The sequence below is a fragment of the Podarcis melisellensis genome, assembly GCF_964234715.1.
Source record: "Podarcis melisellensis genome assembly, chromosome: 2".
In the NCBI taxonomy this organism is placed as follows: domain Eukaryota; kingdom Metazoa; phylum Chordata; class Lepidosauria; order Squamata; family Lacertidae; genus Podarcis; species Podarcis melisellensis.
Genome location: NC_138529.1, coordinates 37,613,112 through 37,638,708, shown reverse-complemented (window position 1 = coordinate 37,638,708; position 25,597 = coordinate 37,613,112). Strand labels below are relative to the sequence as shown.

General features: G+C 40.9%; 1 protein-coding gene across 1 annotated transcript in view; it reads right to left on the bottom strand.

Annotated features, from left to right (window-relative positions):
- Positions 1 to 25,597, bottom strand: part of TBCD (tubulin folding cofactor D) — a 118,328-nt gene that overhangs the window by 38,593 nt on the left and 54,138 nt on the right. Inside the window, exons 14-17 of the mRNA XM_081895015.1 lie at positions 22,653 to 22,809; positions 16,747 to 16,804; positions 10,677 to 10,706; positions 1,074 to 1,159 (exon numbers count right to left, since the gene is read on the bottom strand). Of these exons, the coding sequence (XP_081751141.1) occupies positions 1,074 to 1,159; positions 10,677 to 10,706; positions 16,747 to 16,804; positions 22,653 to 22,809 (331 nt within the window). The remainder of the gene's footprint in view (positions 1 to 1,073; positions 1,160 to 10,676; positions 10,707 to 16,746; positions 16,805 to 22,652; positions 22,810 to 25,597) is intronic.

Here is a 25,597-nt window from a genome sequence, read left to right as displayed (position 1 = left end):
TTGTGATGGTCACTGTAGGAACAGATGCTAGACTAGATGGGCCTTTAGCCTGATGTAGCAGAGCTCTCATATTCTTACATTCTTAAGAAGAAAACAACACCATACACTGGCTATTCTCCTTGATCACATTCACTAGGAGTGACTTCTGCCAGTTTTGCAGAGGCATGAAAACTCCAGAAATGTCAAATGTCTTCCTTTCTGCCTAGATCCTAACACAGTCAAGCCATCCAAGGCATTCCCACCAAACCGAAAATCTGAGACCCCTGATGAAAATAAGCTCCATGCCAGAAGCACTAGGAAACTATCTGCAAAACACATCCCAGTATAGGTACTTAGCTAACAACACTGATGAGCATACATCAAGGGAAGGAATCACCAACCAAATTATGCAAACGGGACCCTATTTTCACCCCAGATATTTATATTCACCCCCATGACAAGGAAGCTTAGCACCAGTTAATACTCAAGGTAACGTTACCCCCCTTTCTTTCTGGAAACCCTCCCTCAGGTAATTGAGCCAGAAAAGACATCTATATAGAACACAGTGTTCAGCTTGAGGACACATAAGGTTGTCCCATCTACATTAAAGCTCCCTCTTATTTAGCATTGCCCACCATCTTATACTCCCCCCCCCAAGTTTTCCTTCCACACCATCATGTTACTTTTGTACTCAGTTCTTAATTAGGGTTTCAAGGTAACACACACCTAGGCAGTGCTTGCGATCCCACTTGAAGCCTCCACCTAAAGAGGCTAGTATAGTAACCTAAAAGGGCTCTGCTTGGCCCCTGGCCCCATTGTAGATTTAATGAGATAACTTAAGCAACATTTGTGTCCTGCTGCCAAGGACAACCTCACAATCCAGGGCAACCCGCTGAAGAAGAAAAATTATTCCTCCCCCCCACTCAGTTTGGTGTAGGTAAATGCCCTATTTCTTGTACATATTGTTCACAATGTTCTCCAATTTCCCGTGCAACCATATGTAGAACAAGAAAGACTTTTTTAAAATCCAAAATTATCTGCGTGTCACCCATAAATTTAAGGTAGAGGAGGTGCTTACATTTAGAGACTCTTACCTTATATTGAGGAAACAATTCGCTCTGCTTCCAACAGCAAAATAATCAGCTGCAGTCAATATGTCAATCCCATGTGGGAAAGTACCCTATCAAAGTTAGAAGAGAAAATCACACATAATCGCATATAATCACAGTAGTAATACTGGGGAACGTTTCACTTAGGTAGACACAAGAATAATTCCCAAAGGTTTTGTCCCATATTAACATCACAAAAAACAATGGAATCCAAACCAGGAAATATACAGATAAAATGGTGTGGCTACACAGACAGGATTTGGTTGAGCTTTCAGTACCTCCCACTGAGATCTAGAACAAAGGCTGGGATCCAAAAGGCCAAACAAATTATTACTATTATTATTATTATTATTATTATTATTATTATTATTATTACCCCACCCATCTGGCTAGGTTTCCCCATCCACTCTGGGCCGCTTACAGCATATATTAAAAATTGTAACACATCAGACATTAAAACTTTCCCGATACAGGGCTGCCATCACTAGGAATTTTCTTAACCCCCTTCCCATTTCAGCCCCTCATCAGCACCCAGAGTGTTAGGAGAGCGGCCCACCCCTGTGATATTAACTATCCCAAGCGTAATGTCACCATCTGTTCATGTAACCCTGGTGCCTTCTACTGTTAGGGGAAAAAGCCTCTCCTTCTGGTGAGGCAGCTGGAGTTAAGTCCAAGAGTGAGCCATCTCCATTGACTTTGCCACCATCTCCAAAGATGCAGAGGCAACAGCACCTGCTCAAACAAACACTGTAGCCTCAAACTCTATGAAGCAGAACAAAATTGCTTGCCCAGGCTCAGGATGGCAAATAGTTGTGCCTGCTTCGCTCTTCAGGAGAGCACAAGGAGTGTGTCATGTGTTGGATCAATGTCTTAACTTAAGCTTAGCCATGCACTGTAGATCTCTACCGTGCCTCATCCATTGGTAATCTGTAGAGACCCATGTTGGCACCCTGCACCGACCTTCATTGATAAAATCTTTAAAACTTCCAGTGGGTGAGCTGGGGAGAGGCAAAACCATCCACATGGTTGGCTGGCAGGCGTTATCAGTCAGCCATGGGGAGTGATGAGACTACCATCAGAATTTTAACTGGTCAATTAGAGGCCAGACTGTGGGGCAGGAATTTGGAGACAGACCTGAGTAAGCCCGTCTTCACTCAGGTCTGCCTCCAGAACTTAAAAGACAGCTGTGCTGCCTTCCAGCAATGCAGTCGGCATCAGACATCCCACCCTCCCAACCTGTATATATTTGCAGTGGATTGAATTGGTTGTCATAGTCAAGGACAGGGAGGAATTTCCCTGTAGACTAATTGTCATAACTTGTTGGCAGAAAAAAGCACTGGGTTGGATCCTTAGTCTAAGCGGGGTGTGGGTGTGGAAAGGAGCCTTATCCCCTCTCTCCTCTGAATGAAAGTATCATGGTACCCTGGTAAACTGTTCCCAAGGGGAAGGATTCTGTCCATATGCCCAGATGGGAGCTAACAGGCCACAGAACACCCCAACTGGCATTCTGGAGGGGTCACTCTTATTTGGTGTGCGTCAACTGGGGATGCTTAACCCAGGATTGATCCTGAGGTAGTTATCAGCCAGCAGCAGGGTTGGCTGATCTAGAATACACATCCAATGCTTAAGCAAAACACTTCTTACACTTGTAATCCATTTGGATGTGACCATTTCAATCACAAAAGGTGCTCATGTCATTTATTGCTTCCTATGCCTCTACCATGGTGACCCCAGGTTTACTGCACCCTCAAAGGCGTAAATGTCTCACTCCCTCACTCATCAGCTTTCCAACCTTTACTGCTGCAATTTCCCCCACCTCCTTGAACACTGTAACATCATTATACAGTCATACCTTGGGTTACAGCCACTTCAGGTTGTGTCTTTTCAGGTTGCGGACCGCCGAAACCCGGAAGTACCAGAACGGGTTACTTCCAGTTTTCGGCGGTCGCGCATGCACAGAAGCGCCAAACTGCAACCCGAGCATGTGCAGACACGGGTTGCGAATGCTGCGGGTTGCAAACGTGCATCCCACACGGATCATGTTCACAACCCGAGCGTCCAGCGAGCTTCCTGGGACCTATCACTTTTATTTTACTCTTGTTTCTATTGCTACTTCCCAAGTCCAAGGGCAATCTACTAAGCCAGATCAACATTTTAAAGTTACATACATCACACTCTCATGTCTTTCAGTTAAAGTGTCAGAATTTGGGACAAATCTATCAGACCAACAGCAGCTCATCCTCCAACAAAACACAGCTAGAGCCACAGAGGGGAGAGACTGCCCTAGCACTAGACTTTAATTCCTTCTAGTCAACCATTTTCTATGAGGGCTTATATCCAGAGTACAGAAAAGTAGGTTCTCAGGATTAATAGTTCAGTATTCAATCCGCCCAGAAAAACCCATGTCTACTGAGAAGGTCCAATTAACTGGGAAGGAGGCTTAATGTCACATGGGTATAGAACCACAGCCCAAGTCTCTAGCACACCTTTTGTTGCTTGAAAATTCACTTGAGTCATTCCTAATTGTTGATATATAGGTCACAGAGTTATTATTAGTTGACCTTGTTTTGCTTCAGTATCATAATGAAAATTTTCCTACAAGAGGAGACAACACATCAACTAAAGACAAAGTAAACTAGAACTAGAAACTAATCACCAAAATGCAACAAAAGTGAAACCATAGGATGGATCAATTTTAGACCTTTTCATAATTATTTTTGTAAATAACTTTGCTTACATGCTTTCACCAGAGAGCTATAAAAGTGTAAAATGGTAAAAAATGTAACTGTTTCAACCATATAATTGAAGTGCTTGAAATAGAGAGTGAGACTTCAGATGCTGGGATGCCAGAGATTAAAAAAATGTCCACAGTAAGTCTTGCTCATAAAAAAAGAAATGTGAATACAGAAAATTTGCATAATATAGGTTTTATTGCTTTGCCAACACACTGTCATGGTTTGCTAAAAGAAAGCATAGGTTCTACTTGCCACCAGATTTAGAATTTAGAGAGAGCTTACAATCTAAAACAAACTATTCAAGTTGTTAGAAATGTGGTAGAAAGACTGGCATTTAAAAATAACTTCTCTAAAAGAAAGCACAATGAAATAGAGCTGAGGCATAAAAAGGAGACATATGAAACTATCTATCTCATGAAAAAAGGGTTTCCAACTTTTGCAGTCTGTCAGGAGAAAAAAGAATGGGACAAAAATGTCATCTTTAAAGTGGCAGCAACATACAGTGGTACCTCGGGTTAAGTACTTAATTCGTTCTGGAGGTCCATTCTTAACCTGAAACTGTTCTTAACCTGAAGCACCACTTTAGCTAATGGGGCCTCCTGCTGCCGCTGCGCCACCAGAGCACGATTTCTGTTCTCATCCTGAAGCAAAGTTCTTAACCCGAGGTACTATTTCTGGGTTAGCGGAGTCTGTAACCTGAAGCGTATGTAACCCGAGGTACCACTGTACCACTGTACTCAAAATGAGGTCATCCACAACACTATGTGCAACATGATCCACTCCCTCCTATTCAAGGAAGAGGAGGAGGTGTTCAGCATAGCACTGCTGATTGCCCCATTTAAGTAGCTGTTGCAGTCACTTTAAATAGGTAACTCACAACAGTATGAGCAAGGCAAAATTCCCTGATTGCTTGGCAAGTACCTCCCTAAGAGCCAGGAAGAGACTGCAATTTCACAGCAAAAAGTATAGTTGGTTGGTTGGTTGGTTGATTGATTGATTGATTGATTGATTGATTGATGAGCTGTCCTTTTGGAGAAAATGTCATGCTACCTGAAACGTGATCTTTCATTGTGGAACGCCCACTCCAGAAAAAATTATCTCAGCCCTGCAAGCAACTGTAATCAAGAAAACAGAAGGACTACACACAAATCTAACACTGTTTTTTGCTTGCAAAACTCAGCAAGAACATTATGTCTTCCGATGGAAAATAAGTCCTAAATCTCCCTTGTAGTCATGGGGAAAGTTGTCTGGCTGATTCACATGACAAAACTGATTAGGAAAAAATGGGTCACACATACCTATCATAATTAGCAGCCATTTTCTTAGGCTGCAAGGAGTAATTTGGTACTCCACCCTGGGGGAAAAGGTGGTTCACTAGTATAGACTTCCTTCTTGCTGTCAATTTTTGTAACACAGTAGCAAATCTTCTCTTACAGCAAGAAAAGCAACCCAACACACAGGTCCTCTGGACTGATTTTATGGCATGTGAAATGAGCTGCTCCTTATAAACTCAAGGCTCGAGGCAAATCTGTCACCACTCCCAAACAGATCCCAAGTTTCCTTCCTTTTGATTTAGAATAATTGATCTCCACACTTTCTCAAGGCAACTAACAACAGTCAAAGAACAAATAACTAACAAACAATAAAGTAATCAAATAAAAACCCAAGCCCAGAAACAGTATGGAAAGGAATTAATAATCAGGATCAGTTTAAAACACCAAAAATTATAAAAAGCCCACCTGCACAAAAATTATTCATCTAGCAAACTCTCTGCAGGAAAGTGTTCCAACACTGGGATGTGGCTACAGAAATGACGTCTTACACATGCTGATTAATCTAACACACACTCTTACTGGGATGCAGCAAAGGGCCTCTCCATCAGAAAGCCACAATCCGCCAAGCATCCAGGCTTGAATTCTCGACCAACTTACACTTTCAAAGGCAGCCCCACAAAAAGCACATTAAAGTAATAACTAAGGCATTATGACTAGGCGTGACTCTTCCCCAGAAATGGGAGCAGTTGGTATATCTGCCTGAACTGGGAAAAACCAGACCCAGAAAAAAACCCCAAAGAAACCCCCAAAAGGAAAGAGAACAAGCAAAATCTCAACATCAGGAGAAGCTGAACACTGACATACAGAAGCATCTCCATCTTATCTGGATTAAATTTTTATTCATCCAGCAGATTACTCCTTAGCAGTAAATAGTAAAACCATCTCTCTCTCCTGCCATGTTCTGCTCTCCCTATCCATGTAAGCCCATCTCTCTCTTTTGGTGTGATACCCATCTCTCTTTCTCTCTCATTTATCTTCTCCCGCCTCTCACACCCCACTTGCTGCAATTTTATTACTCCGTCTCTTTCTCTCTCTTCATCTTCGCTCCCAAATGATTCCTGTATTGCAACTGGAATTGCTGCTTTGTCTCAAATCCTCTTCCACTAGTTTTTAATCCAAGTTCTACCCACAATAAATCAATGCTCACTTCCGTGTCCTAGCAACACTGACAACTGCCTGCATGCTGCTCTTCTGAATCACAGGAGAGAGTACCTCTGATTTTGAACTGCAATACAAATCTTAATCTTAATCTTAATCTTATCTTAATCTTATCTTAAAAGAATATGGGCACAAATGCAATGGTGTATAAAATCCTGAAATATTTAGAAAAAGCAATTGCTGAATCAGTATAGGTACCATACTATATGTGATAAAATGGATAAAAAAGCTTTACAGAGAATAATTAAATTGCCCAGAATGTTATTGGGCTCCAACTACCAACCCTGGATGAGATCTTCACGTCTCGCAGTTTGAAGAAGTCACACAATATCCTGAGAGATCCCACCCATCCTGCTCACAACTTCTTTGAACTGTTGCCTTCGGGCAGAAGATATAGGACAATGAAAACACGAACCACACGCCTTCTGAATAGTTTCTATCCAAGAGCTCTGATTGCATTAAATAATGATCCCAGTTGCAAGAAATAGCAAGCAGGGAGTAGGAAGGAATGAGATAGGTTTTAGGTTATGTTGTGCCTTTAATAGGTTATGTTATATTCTGGATTATGTTATGTTTTATAGATTATGTCTGAATAGGATGAGAGTGTTGGAGATGCGTGCAAATGTGTATGTGAACCCGGTCTTTGGGTGTTTGATTTTCGTTGTTGTGTATACTGTGTATATACGGACAATGACAATAAATTTATCTTAATCTATCTTAATCTTAATCCACAAAAGAGAAGCATCTCAAAAGAGAGAGGGAAGCTTTTCTCAATGGATGTAAAGCACATCCTGAAAAAGGAACAAAAGGAACTATGGATAATCAAGTGTTGTTGTTTTTTGAGGCAGCATCACTTCGTTTGTAATCACCATTTCCATAGTTAAATTACAGTATTTGCATTGGGACATGGGACATGTGCCACCAATAAATTTCAGCAAGACCAGCTAAGGTAAAGCTGCAAGTTTGAGACCCAAGAAAACTGGCAACTTGAAACAGGATGAAGTCAGAGCAGGGTGTTTACTCAATCCAGTTCTAAACGGTGAGTACTTTTGTCATTACTATAATCTCTGGAGTGACAACACAGAGAGCAATTTGAACATTCTGCACCTTTGTCACAGTTCTTTTTGGGACACACCGAAGTCAATATCAGAAGTGAGAGCCAGCAGGTCAGATAAAAAAAGTAGTCATTCCTCTGCAAGCCATGTTTGACAGATGGCAAGAACCAAGACCATAGGAAAGCAGAGGGATTTGCATTCAGTGCTAAATATAAACCCTACAGGTGAGCATGACCTCCCACAAACTACCACATGAGCCAAACGGGCCTAATTTCGCCAGCCTGGTCTATATCAAAACTCCTGTTTGAAAAGCGACATTCTCTTTCCAGTTATTAGCTATGTTTTGTAGAGATGAGGTATTATTCGTTAATAATAATTTATAATTAGAGATTACAGGAAAATGTAAACTCCTATATAAACGCTAAGTATCAGCATTTGAGTAAAATGAGATGTGAGGTACAAGATTCTACCAGCAGCGCTATCAGCGTAAACTGCTGCATTGGCCACTTCATGAGAAGAGAAGACTCCCTGGAAAAGACCCTGATGTTGGGAAAGATGGAGGGCACAAGGAGAAGGGGACGACAGAGGACGAAATGGTTGGACAGTGTTCTCAAAGCTACCAGCATGAGTTTGACCAAACTGCGGGAGGCAGTGGAAGACAGGAGTGCCTGGAATGCTCTGGTCCATGGGGTCACGAAGAGTTGGACACGACTAAATGACTAAACAACAACAACAATTGGAGCGGACTGCACACATTCAAGTGTAACAAAACCAAAAGGAATATATGAATGTCACTCTGATGAAAAAGAAAAATAATCAAAAGGCTATATTGGTAAAAATGAAGAACTTAGCCAAACTGCACCCTTTCTCATAATGCAGCATCATAACCAGCACTGGCATGTTCACCAGGCTGTTTTGCCACCTCAGTAAGAAGCAGTCAATGAAGAGTGTGGTAAAAGCCACCCCAGGGTGCAGACACATTCGAGGGAGTGTTTAAAGTTTCAGATGGAGTGGGAGTCAAGAGTTGATACTAAATGAAAAAGCTGGCAAAACTCTGAAGGCAGCAAGGATTGGCCACTCCAAGCATGAAGAAATACTAAATCACATTATGACCAAACAGAAATAGAAAAAAAAAATCGCACATGCCTTATGGAGTCTGAACTGTGGATAACTGACCAATAAAGGCATATTGGGATTGTGGTAGATAACTCAACAAGAACATTGCCTCAGTATGTGACAGCTGTGAAAAAGATGAATGCCATTAAGAAAGGAACAGAAAAGAAAACTCTCAGCATTATAATGCCTGTATAAATATCTATGGTGCAAAGATACATGGAATACTGTGCAGAGTGTTGATAACCAAACCCCGAAAAGAATAGTATAGAGCTTTCTAAAAATCCAAAAGTATAATAGCATAAAGTTTTGGGGCTAAGAACAAGGGCATCTAACAGACCATGTAGAATAGGATAATGATCAACGTTTCTTCTCAAAACTTTATGATTAACTATCTACTAAATTCACAAATGCTAGAACAGATAACCAGCAGTACTGGATATGATGAACCAAGCTATCTTCAAATCTTTAAAAGGCTGCCGCCTGGAGGATGGAGCAACTTTGTTTTCTTCGCGCTCTGGAGGGTAGGATTTGAACCAATGTCTTCAAGTTACAAGAAAGGACATTCCAGCTAAGCATCAGGAAGAACTTTCCGACAGTAAGAGCTGTTTGACAGTGGAATGGACACCCTTGGAAGGTGGTAGACTCTCCTTCCTTGTAAGTTTCTAAGTAGAGGTTGGATGGCATCTGTAATTGGTACCTTACTTGAGAATGCTGCATTGCGGGGGGTTGGACTAGATGACCCTTGGGGTCCCTTCCAACTCTACAAGTCTATGATTCTAACAGCATGGGGAATGTGGGTGCCAAAACCCACCAGGATATAGTTAACATGGTCACCTGGTCCATATGGATTCATTATATTCCAGGGACTGGGGTGGTATCGTAGGACCACAGAACACAAATTACGTTTTTCTCTCTTGCCATGGTCTCTGCCTCTCTAGTCTAACAGGTTGTGCGCATTTCTGGAGTATGTCAAACAATACTTGAAAATTGCTCCCAGGGCTACTAGAATAGGAATAGAAGTGTATACAGTTGGTGTAAACGCATACCAGGAACAATGTTTAAGTCCTCTCAACTTTTGAAATAGAAGCACAGTACAGGATTGATCCATCAGCATTGTGTATCCCTTAAGAAATAGTACCACAAAAAACAGTGCTCCTAGTGAGTCTGTTACCAAATAACATTTTGTCCCCATGCTTTCAAACATGTTTCAAAAATGCTTTAATCTGCAAAAAGGCTTATCTGTTTCCACTTACCAATGTATACATATTCACTACTGATGGACTTTCAGAAAAGAAACAGTGCAAGGCTACTACCTTCTACATACCAATGGAAAACCATTTTAGCAATTTTGTCTTATTTTTTTAATCAGTCTTTCTTTAAGCAACCTCACTGAGGTTCCCTTAAAAGTGAAATTAATCTGACTATAAATTATTTACATTCTGGTCTAGAAATGTGCAAAACTGTATAAAAATCAGGGAAGTGGGCACCATTGGGAATTAGAAGTGCTTTTTCTTTCCAACAAAGTTGCGCTCAACCCTCATTCTCCATTGCATTTATACAGCTACCCAACAACCACTGCTGCCTCAGATTAAGGAGGGAAACAGGGGCAGAAGCTGTTCCTATTGCTCAAGAAAAATACTGTATTTTTCGCTCTATAAGACGCACCATACCACAAGACGCACCTAGTTTTTCGAGGAGGAAAACAAGAAAAAAAATATTCTGAATCTCAGAAGCCAGAACAGCAAGAGGGATTGCTGTGCAGTGAAAGCAGCAATCCCTCTTGCTGTTCTGGCTTCTGGGATAGCTGCGCAGCCTGCATTCGCTCAGAAAGACGCCTCATATTTCCCCTTACTTTTTAGGAGGGAAAAAGTGAGTCTTATAGAGCAAAAAATATGGTACTTCCCTAACAGCTTTTGCACTGTGCTGATTTTCGGAATGGTGGTATTTGGTATGCTGCCTTTTAAAAAGCTAAGGGCTCTCCCTCAGAATATACTCAAATGTCGTAATTAGGTTTTTAATAGGTACACATGAAGCATTACCAAGATCATTTTGAAATCATTTGTCCAAATTCACCAAACTCTCCCTTCACTTCCACAAGTGACAAAATGTCTACACTTAATTTTACGCTACAGTAGATTTACAAGAAATTAAATGAAGAGAGTTAAAAAAAAAGAGAAGAAGTTACCATACCTGTCTACCAACATTCTCCTGGAAGGCAGCCTAAGAACAGAAAGAACAAACATACAAAAATGAGTCAGGTTTGCTTGCAGATAAATACTAGTTCATGAATTCAAAATAAACATGCAGCAGTATAAACGACCCATGGGTTTTATTTAAAAAAGTAAAGTCAGCTTTGCTGGATGAATATGCCCTCAAGGAGTTGTTGTCACTGCTACTTTATGTGCTAATGCTCTTTTAAATCTGCAGGTTGCCTGCCAACTGTTTAAGAATATGCATTTATTAAAAATAGGCGCACCCACAACAGTGGCCTTTATTGCTGACACAGGGCTTCCCAACAGAAATGAAAAGGCAATGCCCTAAGAACTTAAGTACCAAGAGAGGGTGGTTTTCCAACATGCTTCCGGAAGGCCTGTGTGTGGTTAATGTGCATTTTCAGATTTCAAAGCTCATGAGCCTCCTCCTCTCAGAAGCTACATGAGGATTCTCTTGTCAGCAGCTTAGTTGGAATGTTCTTCCTTTATGGACTTCACTTTCATATGCTAAACTACCCGTATTTGTTATTCATGTACATACATATATATAGAGTGAGTGTGCGTGTCAAAACTTCTGTTTTTAACAGTACACTCTAGCGATGAGGAGATAGGTATTGGAAAGAATTGGAAAGTAGTAAACCATAGGTAGTGGAGCATTTTTACATTAAGGCAGCCTGACTAAATTATGCAGTGAAGTTGAGATTTCAGTACTTTACTTGGTAGTAAAAGAAAAACCTGTGTTCTTTCAAAGCTGCCACACATTTTTGTTTATTAAACCTTAGCACTCACCCTACCTTTGCCAAATTGTAAGACACTGAGAGTAGCCTTTGTCAGGGCAGTTTCCAGGCATGAGTAACTACAGATGCTAAGTTTACTTCACATCCTAACAGAACTTCACCACGCATTGGCAGATGCCCTTTGGTAAAATTCTCCTTACTACCCCATATGGTGATACAGGTGATACGGGTGACACTGCTATCCTGGAGTGACAAGAGTTTATTCAGGAGAAGCTAGTTGTCTAGGTGGGTTCAAGCTCAAACACACCACAATGGATAGCTAAAGTACTCACTGGTATAAATTTAAATGGGAACAACTGAACAAAATAACAAAGCAGAAGTCTTGAAATGGCAGTGTAGCGCCATAGTTTCCAAGGCTACACTGGCTCTGAACTTAACATACTTTATCTTCACATTTTTTTTACTAGAATAGTAAGATTTGGAACTAGGCTGTTAGCTAACATTTTTGTAGTGTCGTGTTTGTTTGTTTGTTTGTTTGATTGTTTGTTTAAAGATTTATCAGCTGCCCTTCATGAAAAAATTCCAGAGAGGTGTGAATAAAATTCACAGAACACAAATTTGCTGCCAAGGAGTGTGGTGGAGTCTCCTTCTTTGGAGGTCTTTAAGCAGAGGCTTGACAACCATATGTCAGGAGTGCTCTGATGGTGTTTCCTGCTTGGCAGGGGGTTGGACTCGATGGCCCTTGTGGTCTCTTCCAACTCTATGATTCTATGATTCTATGAAATACTGTATAATTTTAAGGGTTGTATACAAATATTACTCAAATATTAACTGACCAAGTTAGTCATGTCCATTAATTTCAATGGGCCTACTCCCAAGTATAATGGCATTATAAAGTCAGTGTGCCCTCTCCTTTGTACAAGCACAGCGAATCTCTACTAAACTGGGTACTTGGAGCAGGGCCTCTATAGAAGAACTTAAGATACAATAAGCAGGCTCTTATGGGAAGAGATGTTCTTTGGGGTATATGGGTCCCAAGCCATTTAGAGTGTGAAAGCATCTTAAATTAGGCTCTGAAGCAAGCAGACAGTCAATGTAGTTCTTTCAAAATAAGTGCACTATGAACAACTCTGACCATACTTATCAAAGTTCAAGCAGGCAAGTTCTACACTAACTAAAGCCTCCAAGACATCTTTAAGGGCAGCCTCATGTCCATTATGGTAATCAAGCCAGGAGATTACCACATATTAGATCACCACAGAAGACTATCCCTCTACAGAAACAGTCAAAATTAGCAGAAAGCCAAAGCACTTTGGGTAATTGAGGCCATGTAGGCCTCAAGTATCACTGCCGGAACAAGGAGTACCTCCAAACTGCATACCTGTTATTACAGGGGGAATTGCAACCCTAACCTGAACAGGACGAACACCAATTTCATGCATCTAATCCACCCATCCACAGTGCTTCAGTGACAATTTAATTAGCCATTATCTAACACCCTTTAGGGGTGAAAATATGTGTTTATTCAACATACTTGAAAATCCAAGGTCTAGCTGGGTGTTGTTTCAGTACTACTTAGAAGGTCACACCAAAACTAGGGCTCTCAATAGCAAAGTGATGTGGTATACTGTTCTCTTGATTGAATTAGGAAGTGGGGATCTGGCTTTTGAGCCTTCAAGAATGTCAAGGCCAGCATATATACAGAGGACTGAGACACTCTCTTTTTCATTTCATCAGAGGGTGTTGACAGGGCTTGCAAAGCTTTTGCAGTTATGCTTCATGAAAGTTTATTTTTAAGTTTGCCTAAGTTAAAATAAATAGGATAAACTGCTCACACAACTTCCATTAAGCAGGAGAAACTGGCTTCAGGTAAACCTCTCTCCCTACCATGGAACGTATTGCAAACATTGCAACTCAGCTCATTTCTAAATATCCATGAGGTGAATACAATTCCCACAGACTTCAAAAGAAAACTGAGCACCTATCTTGGGACAGTTAAGTGTATTTTTAATTTCATAATCCCGGCATGCCCATCATTTCAAAGTAACAAGCCTTAAATCACATAAATTATACTCATCAATTTGTTCTACACTCTAAAAACAACAATTGGGGGGAACGAATTCAGAAGACATATAAAACCACTGCAATACATAGATAAAATTTGAATGAAACTATGACTTCGTTGGAAAGGTAAGAGAGGGAATTGGTTAATCTCCCTCCCCACCCCCCTTTAGGTGTTGAGTCATTTTAAATCTGTCTTAGCTTGAATTGCTGGTAGATATCCAAAATGCTAGTGGCTACTTATTTCTGCTTACAATCTTTTGTTATGTCATGGGAAAATGCTACATTCAATTAAATAATAATAATCTACATAAATAGCAGCCCTTTAAGTTACTGATTCCTGATTTCACTATTGTTAATATGAAGGGTAATTCTACTTGCTATATCAAATTAGCAACATGCCCACACCTGAGGCATATGGGAATCACTATGTTATTTTATACACATTCAGAAAACTTAAGTTCTTTAGAAAATTCTAGACACTGTAGCCAGAAGCACTAGATCCCATGTGGCAATATATGGGCTTGCATGTAATTTCTAGGCATAGAATTCCATATCCAGCTTAGCATATGCTACTTGAGTTCCTTTCTCCTTATAGAAACCTCCCTATGGTTGTCAACAAGCTGCATCCAAAGCTGCTAAGGGCAGCTTTCAGCATAATGTGCTACAAGAGCAATGTGAAGTAGGCAAAAAAACCCTGAAAGCTTGCTGGGAATATGCCCACCTAAACAGGATCTTTAAATCCGAGCCATAATCACAAAGAATCACACAGAGTTTTAATTTGTCTGTTGGCCTTGGCTGGATGCCTTACAGTCAAATAGCATGGCTATCATAATTCTTAACTGTCACAGACAAAGTAGAAAAGAGATAGAAATGGGGAAATCATCAGAGAAAAGACAGAAGTGCAGAGTGCCATGTCTAACACAGAGCCACTCTGCACTTGTTGTGCCACTGACAAAAGAGGATCTGTGTTAACTTCACAAAGGTAGGAAAGAAGCCAGAGGGATGGATCTCTACCTACTCCAAGGATTCATGCAAACTGACATACATAACATGCAAATGAATATGCACACAGTTGGTGCAAGGAGGTAAAGCCTCTATTTCCTCTCCCCTTCCACTCATGTGTGCGCACACAGAAGCATTACATATGCACAGCTACACCTATTGTTGGTGAGGATGAGACAGAGTGAGGGATACCCTCATCGCCCTGACAAGCTAAAATGCTTGCAGTGATGGAACAAACTCCTTAGTGCTACACTCAGTTCCTCCCCTTGAGTCGAGTGGCTGTTTAACAATAGTTGAATAGGTGCTTGCACTATGGAAAAGCAAGTGGTCCTTGGTCCATGCATGGTCTTGCAGGATCCCAATGATGGTCTGATAGCAAAGAGGATCTAGTTTTTAAAATAACTAAGAAAGTTTCATATGTATTTTAAAGAACTGTATGAGATTGAAAGGTCCAGTTTCTTAGAGGGAAGTCTATAGAATTCATTGGTACAAAGTGGCTGGCAATGTCTTCTCTTAAAAGTGCTTGGCTTTAGTTTACAGGAAAAAAATTGAAATGTTTATGCTATATATAGCATTTCTTTTTACATGTGCAAAGTGTATAGTCTGCTTTGTTTGTCTTGCAACAGCCAGGTGAGATAGACTATTATTTCCATCTTATAGAGGAAAAGCTGAGACTGCTATATCCATAGCCTTTATAAGCAGGAACTACTGGCAATCCTTTTAGCAACAAAAAATTATATGAAAGTGAAAACTACTTTGACATATTTTATTAATTTATACACATACATGCAGTTGGAGTTTTCAATCTCATAGAATATATTTATAAGTGTTACAAGCTTTCAATCTCATACAATTCTTTGTTGCAAAAAGGAGTGCCAGTAGGGTTGGACATGAAAGGCAGTCTGTGCGCAGTGTTAGCCTGCAGCTATGATTGCAGCATAACCCATCGTGGAATAATCTGTATGATTAAAATGCTGGAGTCTGATTTCTTCAATTAAGGTTTCTGATCCTCAAGCTATGAGATACAGTACAACCTGGAGAAGAAGCACTCGGCCACAATGGTTGTGGACTCCTGCATATGACATTTGGCCATTTCAAGCTGCCTGCTGCCATCTTTGCTGCTGTCTGCACCTGCTGCTGTTGCTGCTGCTGCCCCTCCCAACCCTGGCCGGCTGCAGCTGGAGGGTCTCTGGCCACAGCCCAGGAGGAGGAAGAGAGGAAGAAGGGGATTGTTGAGGGGCAGTTGAATCCTGAGATTGTGTGTGTGTCTCACACACACAGAGAGAGGCGGGGGGGACGACGACTGAGCCAGGCATCTGTAGGAGCTGTCCCTGTGAGAGGGTCACTTTTGTTGTGTAGGAAGGGATACCCTCCCAGAGCCAATGGTAACCTCGCCCCCCCCACTGCACCTCCTGCCCCCAGTGTCACTGCTTGTCACACTGTAAACAGAGAGAGAGAGAGAGAGAGAGAGAGAGAGAGAGAGAGAGAGGGGGGGGGGGGAGCAGGAAACAAGAGGAGAAAATAGCCATTGTGAGATGAGACAGAATAAACATTAGGTCATGAAAATGGCCTCAGCCTTCTCCATTTGTGGATACAAGGTTGGGGAAAAGAGAAAGTCAAGGGTACTGGGCTGGGGTTTTCGGAGGGGGTTTGTTGTGGTGGTGGTGCTGTTGGCTTTATTTTCATCTTTATTTTCGATCTTGTTGAGATTTATGTGGAAATTGTTCAGTTTGGTTGTGTATTTCTGAGGGTTGTATTTATTGTTCATTACTACTTTTGTTATGTTGTAGTTATGTATTCCCCTCATGTTAGGATCTGCCTTGAGGATGGTTTGAACTGTGGAAAGGCAGCATACAAATAAATGTATGTTATGTATGGCAGCCATGTAGGAAAGGTAGAAAAACAGCTTTAAAATGTAGAACACCTGCACAGGCCAAATGTGGGCAGCTTATTTCAACTGGAAACATAAAAATCCATATAATCCAGATATACGAAAATATTTAAACTAGAAATCACCTTAAGATTTGTACACTCAGAACCTGAGTTAAGCTACAATCTGACAGACAGAAAAAAGGGGGGGGGTAATTTCTTTCTGATTGGAAAGTAATTATATAAAACCTTTAACAAACTGATATTGCATGTTAGAAAAAGCTCCCTACCAGTAAACTGCACGGCTCAAAAAGGCCACAGTAGTGTCATAAAGTATCAGAAACATTTAGAACATATTGCAAACTCACAACCTACCGAGGCAGCTCTTCTGCAATTAATATCACGGTCAAATATAGCAGTTATAACCAGGGCACTGAAGACAGAAAGAAGGAATATATAAGAATAATTGACAATCGTAAGAATTTCAGTGTATTTTTTTTAACACTCAGGCCACTGCAAAGTCAGGCATTCATTATCACGAGTAGCTGAGATCAGGCAGCCCCCCTTCCCTGTTGAACCTCTGGTGCTTGGTGACAAACTTTTCATTCAGCAGACATTTTGAGCAAGTTTTTTTTTTTTTTAATCTTCTGCTTCATTTTTCATTATTGTATCCTTTGTAGCCATAATGTACACCACTCAAGGGTTGTATCCAATGCTACTCCTATGCAGCGTAAATACACTGAAGCTAATGGACATGACTAACTTAACGTTAACTTAAGGTTCATTAATATTGATAGGTCTACTCTTGAGTATTACTTAGCTGTATACAACCCAGAGGCTACAGCTTTATGTACTTAAAGTTCCTTGGAAGAATATTTCCTGTATTCTGTATTTTCTGTACTTTCCATATTCTGGGGGCACCACCACTATTTGACTGAGATCTGTCTGGATATACAAATCTCATTACATAGTTTAAGGCACACTACAGCAACAATGAAGAAATGGGCCACAATGTAATTAGAAGGGTCTATTCTACAATGCTGTACAACATTTATTAATAACCTTGGCAAGCATACTTAATCTCCCTCTGGCTGGACGGAAACTCCCCTTTGTACCCGCAGTGTGGGGCAGGGAGATGTTCACAAGTGACATGACCAGAGGCAACCTGATCTGAGTGATCATCACCAGGACAGCTAGTACATCCCAACCCTCTGTGGAACCTCACTGCTTATAACAAGGTCGGCAACTTTTGCACTGGGTAGACCAGAGCAAATAGTTTCTAGCCTGCCTTTGGTGCATCATGAAAGGAGGCCCAGATGCAGAGAAGTGACAATTTGTAGCCTGCAATCACCACCAACCCATTAGGTCCTATTTTAGATGCTGGTTAACAGAGCCAATAAATCTTTTTTTTACTAGTTCTTCAAATATTGAGGGAGAGGACTAGGTTTCTGCCTGTTGTGGAATTGCCAAGTACTATGTTATCTTTTGTATTGTCAATTAAGTCAAAACTGGCACTTGGTCATTAAGGTAAAGGCAAAGGGACCCCTGACCATTAGGTCCAGTCGTGACCGACTCTGGGGTTGCGGTGCTCATCTCGCTTTATTGGCCGAGGGAGCCGGAGTACAGCTTCCAGGTCATGTGGCCAGCATGACTAAGCCATTTCTGGCAAACCAGAGCAGCGCAGGGAAACACAGTTTACCTTCCCGTTTACCTTCCTGCTTTCGAACTTCTTTGGAGGTCTTCAAGCAGAGGCTTGACAACCATATGTCTAGAGTGCTCTGATGGTGTTTCCTGCTTGGCAGGGGGTTGGACTCGATGGCCCTTGTGGTCTCTTCCAACTCTATGATTCTATGATTCTATGAACTGCTAGGTTGGCAGGAGCAGGGACCGAGCAATGGGAGCTCACCCCGTTGTGGGGATTCAAACCGCTGACCTTCTGATCGGCAAGTCCTAGGCTCTGTGGTTTAACCCACAGCGCCACCTGCGTCCTCTTGGTCATTAAGCAGGTACTATAATTAGGGGCAAGAAGGGGAGGTGGGCTCTCCACAAAATCCACAATACCAGGCAGAAGGTTCATAGTCACGCAAGGAAAGCATTGTGATGCACTAATGAGCAATTACACCATGAACCCATGCTTACAGCATCTGATTAAGCTATCACCTCCCTTCTATTAAGGGAGTTTACATGAGACTCCACCAGGATTTCCCAACATAATGGAACAGCCAAAGTGGGATTTCTTTCACAAGAAAGGAATAAAACATGTTTTGACATATCAGGAGTTAATTGCATCTGATTTCCAACAGGTATGGCAAAGAATGGCTCACTCTTTCAAGTGTCAATGATACTTCTTATGTAGTATCCTAAAGCATATTAAAACTTTTGTTATGACATTATATTTGCTTTGCATAACTCAAGAGACAAAAAAGGTATACTGAAACCTCCACAATGAGGGTTGGCAATGAATGCTGTTTGTGGGTAAATATCATATTACTGAAAAACGTTTTTCCAACAAATCTAATTTTCATGGATGCGGAAGTAAATCTAAGACAGCCATCTTAAATTTCACTAAATCAAGGTCCTGGAGCTCATAGTACTATGACTCTTGGATGGAACACAGTGAACAAAAAGTCATGGAAATTTGGGTTCATACTGTGAAGCTAAATATCTGGGTATCTAACGTAGTTCAAAAGTTCAGTCAGCAAGGAGCTTGTACATGATGATGCAGATTATTTCATAAAAATTAGATATGTAAGTTAAATAGCCTTCTAGCTTGTAAATTAGGTGCCACTGCTACTGAACACAGTAACATTCAAAGCCAGGAAATATCTGCCCACTTTCCACTGCAATCTGTTTAGTTGCACACCCTTTCACTAAACAAAAGTTGGTGTCACTGTTTCCATTTTGTATATTTAAGCCCCAACAAGTTTAAAAGGCAGGGCAGGGCAAGCAATCGAAAGTTTCGGTCCTGTCCCCCTACTTCCTTCACCTCCACTATTCTGACAAAAGAAGAGGCAGGACTAGGTGTGGTTTTCCAAGCCAGGCACTGCCTTGCTACACAAAAAGAAGGAAGTGAGAAACATTTCTGTCTTCCCTACTGAGAAGAACTTATGTGCTGTGTGGGTGTCCACAAGTTGCAGAACCTTCTCTGTGGTAGCGTGAGTCTTAAGAAATGCCCAGCCCAAGGAGGCTTATCTGACTCTTGACACAGGTGTTTAGGCAAACATATGGCTTTTCAAAAAAACAAAACACCTTTGGGATAGCTGGGTTTTATATTTACTGCTTTGCTGTGGTTTCAGTGAAGGTTATTTCTTCTTTTTAGGAATCACTGCTGTTTCTATTATATGGACTTGGTTTGAGAAGAACAGCAGGGTATATATTTACGGAAATGAATATATTTGATTATTCTGTGTTTAGTTTTATGGTTTAGGACAGCTGAACCCTGGAATGCCAAAGATGACAGATGAAGAGGAACATGGAGAAAGAGGGAGCTGGCCTGCTTGATCCCGACCATTCATTTAGCACCATTCATATTATCCTGGAAGTGTACATTAGCATCAGGGAGATGCACATGTTGCTTCTCAGGCTATGCAGCAATAAAATGCTCAGGTTCAATGCTGGCAACCAGCCAGTCTCAATTCTGAGCTCTAATAGTGGAAGTGGTTTTGGAAGGGTGAGAATTTTTTTCAAAGGTATCATGCAAGTCTCCATGCTGGCCGAAGCCCCTGAAAAAGAGCAATCCTGTTGGGCACCAAACTCACCATCAGTTACAGCGAGTATTAACACCATTTCTGGTATTAATCCTTGAACAGAAGGTTCTCTGTTTCTCTCTGTTGGTAACCACTCACATTACAGTTTGCCAAGTGGAAGCACACTTGCCCTCATTTGCTCTTGGAGACAGTCATGATCTTTACAGGTTTGCTTACTTGGGTGTACAAAGGAGCCACTGGGGTCAAAAGCAATGCCAAAGTCATTATGACAGAACTATGAGTAGGCAAGAAGAGACGCAATGTTAAAAGGCCTCACTGAACTACTGCCACAAATCCTTATTTCTGCAACAAAAGCCAGACACACACGTTGTGAAAAATGGAGTCTGAGAGTGCAAATATGTTACCCAATATGTAACAGATATTACTTTTAGCACGAACTAGTCAGACAACAAATCATATTCCTCATGTACAGGTTATTCTCAACATTTCATCAGAGCACAAGATGTAGCTCTGAGCAATATTCATATTTCCTGATTCTGCAGGTTAATCTTGCCCCAGAGTCAAGTGGCTCCATTTACCTAAGAGCCACACCTTTCTTTTCTTCTCACCAGGCACGACTCCAGGGAAGACTAAACTGCCTGCACTCCCACAGTGTCATCAATTTCTTCTGAGCTGCGGGTTAGTACTGTTCTCAAGCGTAAGTAAAGGAAGAGCATTCATGTCTTCACAACAGTAGACCCCCTTTTCATTAGCAACACAACAATACAATTATCTAGTGATTCAACTAAACATAATTTTTAAGGATCTTTTAAGATTTATAGAAACCCAGCATACAACAAACCTAGCTTCCTGCGCAGGAGCATTTCAAAAAACATTATGCTATTTGGTATACAACTGCATGATTATAAGGAACAGCCTAAATTGATTAACCAAAACAACTAGAGGGCGCCAGATTGGGGAAAGCAGCATTTCTGAATTTTACCTGTCTACAATTTCCTTTTTCCCACAAGTACAGAGATCAGTAACACTTTGTTCTTGCCCGAGTGCAAGTAGGAGCAACAGTACATGATCCTGGCTTAGGGATATGTCCAGACTGAGGATTCATAATTTGTTTTGCTCAAACAAACCTTTGCTTCAAATCCCTGGTTCCAGTGTATGCTAAACCAGGGATTTTGGTTTGTTGCTGCTGCTCACCCTAGGGGAGAAATGAAGCAACAGCAGCTTACTATGACACAGAACTGCTGCCACAGAATGCAAAGTCCTAGAAGATCACATCATGTAACCATGAAAGCATTATTTCAGTAAAATGTTGCATACTGTACATGAGCAGCAAATTAAAAATTGCAGGTGTACTATTCTATGACCTGATGTGCACCGCAAAATTTCTTCCAATTATTCCAATTAATAACTGAGGCAAGAAGGCATGAGGACATTTGCAAGATTAATATGTTGCAAAATCTCGAAGGGACACAATAGATCTCAATAACTGTACAAATTAAGCCCATCTCCATGCCTATATCCCTTAAGTTTACTTTCAGAGAGAGTTACATGCGAACTATACAATGAAGTTCAGCCTATTTCAAGATACCAAATTATTCAATTTTGAAAGGTAGCAGAATTTGTTTCTGGCTAAATATATGACTCTTCTCGGTCAGAATGAGTGACACACCTAAAGTTAGAACTGAAGAGACAAGAAAGTAAAGGCATATGATTAGTGTTTCTGGCTGTAAACCAAGGTGTGCTAATACAGGTGAAACTGTGTGTCATCCTGTGAAAGTTCCTGATTCTCAGCATAGAGCTTCATTGCTCCCACACTACATTATTCCGGGAGGAAAAGACAGATAAACACACAGCTTTAGGGCCTCATTAGAAGAAATGTATTTCTCAGAAATAGGATGTTGAAGTATTTTCAACTAGTGCACTGCCAAGATGGAAGATTTGTAGCTAAACACCAAGTTGCCACCAATATCTTTAGACTCTGGCTAAAAAATTGATTACATAACAACTGTGTAAACACATGTTCCATTGATTGGAGATCTTGTGACATTTCTTCAGCTAAGATTGCTTGGGGTGAATTCTTCTTTAAGTATTCAAAAGAAGCAAAAAAATGATGTTTCTCACAGAGTTGACGTGCATGATCCAAAACTTTTAAAAATTGCCCCCAGAAGAATAACATTTACTTATTAAAAATGCTTCCTAGGCAACGTTTCATCTACAAAGACACCAGAGCAGTATACAAAGGTAAGGAAAAATAAAACAACCCCCCCCCCAAATATAATACAATATAAATTTAAAACATCATAAACCCAAAAAACAATTAAAAAAACACACAAGCAGAGCAGACTAGATACATTCATTCAATGGTAGAATAAAATGATTTCCGAGACAGACATGTAACAATAACAGGTTCCAGTTTTACCAAATTATTTTGAAAGTGGTAGGGGACTGTTTTTGTTTATACTGTATTGACTTGTAAGCACTACTGAAATGCAAATTTATTCCATAGTTCATTTTCTGAAATCTGCCCCACCTATATGAAACAGATAAACCAAGCATTTCACTGTAGTTACTTACCTTGAAATCTGATTGACAAATGGTCTCAGTTCTAAGGGGTCATAGGCACGAGCAAAAGCCCAACATACATAACAAGCAGAATCCCGAACGTTAGAGCCGACACTGCAAGCTCCTCGCTTCTCATCATAGCTCAGTCCTTTTAAAATCACAGGAACAACTGTGGAGAATTTTTGAAATAAGAAAAAATAAATTGCATGGAAGTCATTCAATGAGAGAGGAATAAGGACAGTTGGTGAATGATTTGTGCAGGTGGTGACAGTTCTGTAGCAAAGGGGCAAGTTCCATCTGAGATGCTTTTGTTCCCTGTAGCCTCATCCTGCATCAGTGGGGAGAGACAGTACAAACAAAATGGAGGAAGAAGGCGTTAAGAACTGCCTTGCTATTAGAGGGAAACTTAAACAAAAACTGCAGCAACAAACACCTCAACAAGTGGGAAACGCTCATTCAGGTGCTGGAAGGGATGAAGTGCACATAATCATTGAAATAAAATTGCGTCGTTTTTGTTTTCTAATTGAGAAATTCCAAGCATTGCTGCAAGGGATAGGGGAGCTTTCCTGAGCCTATTTTCCCTATATGTTGAAGGTCTGAATGAGTGCTTATGTAGAATAGCATGGAAGCTCAGCTAGCAGTACCTGGGCTTTCTACAAGGCAGCTCAGACCTGGATGGAAAACAACTACAGCTTCAGGGGACAATATGCTTTGAGTTTCTATTCTTTACAAAGGTAGTTTTTCAATTATGGCTAAAACAAGAAAAATCATTAAAACAATCAGAAAACCTGATCTCAGAAGTCAAGATTACCCAAGAATTGACTCAGTGGCTGCGTTCAGACATCATGGTAAACCATTGTTTATTGTGATATCTGAATGCTTTGTCTTGTGTTTTGTTTACATTTAGGGGACCTCATTTCAGAATAGATACACAATATATTCTATCCACTGTATCTTGAAACCTGCCAAATTCATGTAAATGCCATTAAAAAGAAGTTAATGGCATTCAACCAAGCTTTGTATTTCTGATTCCCACAGCTGTCCATACAAGAGTTAAGAGCCTTTTGCATTGCAAGCCAAAGCATTATTACTCAGAAGTCCTTGGGAGTGAGCCCCACTGAACTCAGTGTCTGTTAACATGCAGTAGATTGGGCTGCATGCTGTATTTACTGATTAAATGATTCAAACAATAGTTACAGTTATCTCAACACAGATAAAATTCTAATGCTACAATAACATTAAGATTAAAGTTTGATTGAAGAACCTTTCTTTCTAGCCTATTATCTGTCTAGTTTTATTGCATAAGAGAGGCTTTACTTAACTCCCTTCCTCAAGCAGAGTACATCTTGCTCCCTCTTGAGATGCAGTTAGCATATTCTGCACTTGACCCACCTTCTACTGGTGTTGGCGAGACTTGGCCAAACCAAAAGGTTGGGGGGGGGGTTGCAGACACCACCAATGAGCTGACTGGCAGTGCTGCAAAACTTTACAGATAGCACTTTGCTTGTGAAAATGTAAAGATCAATTGATTGTTGGTGCAAGAGCCATACAAGAAAAAAAGGACACATGGTCTGTAAGCGGTGGGTGAGATGATGCTCAGGCCTACAATCCACATCCAGTTCCCCATTCCTGCTCTAATAGTTGCTAGATGCATGTAGTGCACAGTTTGGCCAAAGTTAAGTACTTTTGGATCTGGTTCATTTTAGTGCGAGCTAAGTATCTGTTCAAATTTTCTCATCAAATCAAACTGGTAACTTCTCGTTTCCTCAAAAGCATATACTTATTATTATTTATCAGTTCAATGTGCAAAACTGCTTTATAATGAGCCTGATCTGAAGCTGACTCAGGGCAGACCAAAGAAAGCATTTCATATTGCCCATTACTGTGCAGAGCTAAGGTTCAAATCTCTCTTCTCAGCCCAATGCTGAGATGGAGTGAAGAGGCACCCAAATCTTGCCAGGGGCTGGTGGGCTACTTGCAACAGCCTGGTGGGCAGGATATGGTCCATGGATTTCCTACTATTGATCGGGACGACTCTGGGAGCTCACCCCGTCGCGGGGATTCGCACTGCCAACCTTCTTATGTTTAGACCACAGTGCCACCAGTGTAACTCAAAGAGGAATTAGATAGCAATAAAAAAGAAATAGAATGTGCCATTATTATTATTATTGCTAAAGAGGAACTAGATAGCAATAAAAAAAATGTAATAACTGGCTTTCAAACCACCCCCTGTATTTCATTCTAATTTTAAGGAATCGTGCACAAAAGGTTGAAATTATATAAGGGGTGTGTAACACAATGAAACTAAGGACAAGACAACAGCAAATACACTAAACAGCAACCCTACGGTCTTACAGTTTTTCTTTTCTTTTTCTTTTTTGGCGAGGCTGAGGAAGCTTCTAAATTAAACCTTTCACACAGTTCCAATGGTCCGATGCCAAAACCTACCAACCGCACAGGTTTCCCTACAAGGCTTTCTCTTGGCATCTGCCAGTCAGGTAATATAGTTCAAACATACTGCTTACTGAACAGTATGTAATTTAATCAACTGCTGTAGCCTACAGAAATAACAGCCTGCAGGGGAAATAAAAGTCACTTAACTCTTATACTTCCCCTTCTTTCTGTGGTGAACAGGTGAGGGCCGGGGAGGGGGGGGAAGAGGCATAAGCTTCAAGTATTTCTGTTTTAGGAGGTACACATTCTGATGGAGGACACTTCATGCCCCTTCTAGGCTAGTTTGTCCACCCTACACACACACACACACACACACGACACACTGCACTGTCTCTCAAGGCAGATGATGCCAGCACAACACAAAACACAGAAAGTACACAACACAGGCTTGTAATGTGTTCAATTAAAATTGGGAACTTCCTCACAGAATCATAGAGTTGGAAGAGACCACAAGGGCCATTGAGTCCAACCCCCTGCCAAGCAGGAAGAGATGTGGTGTGATG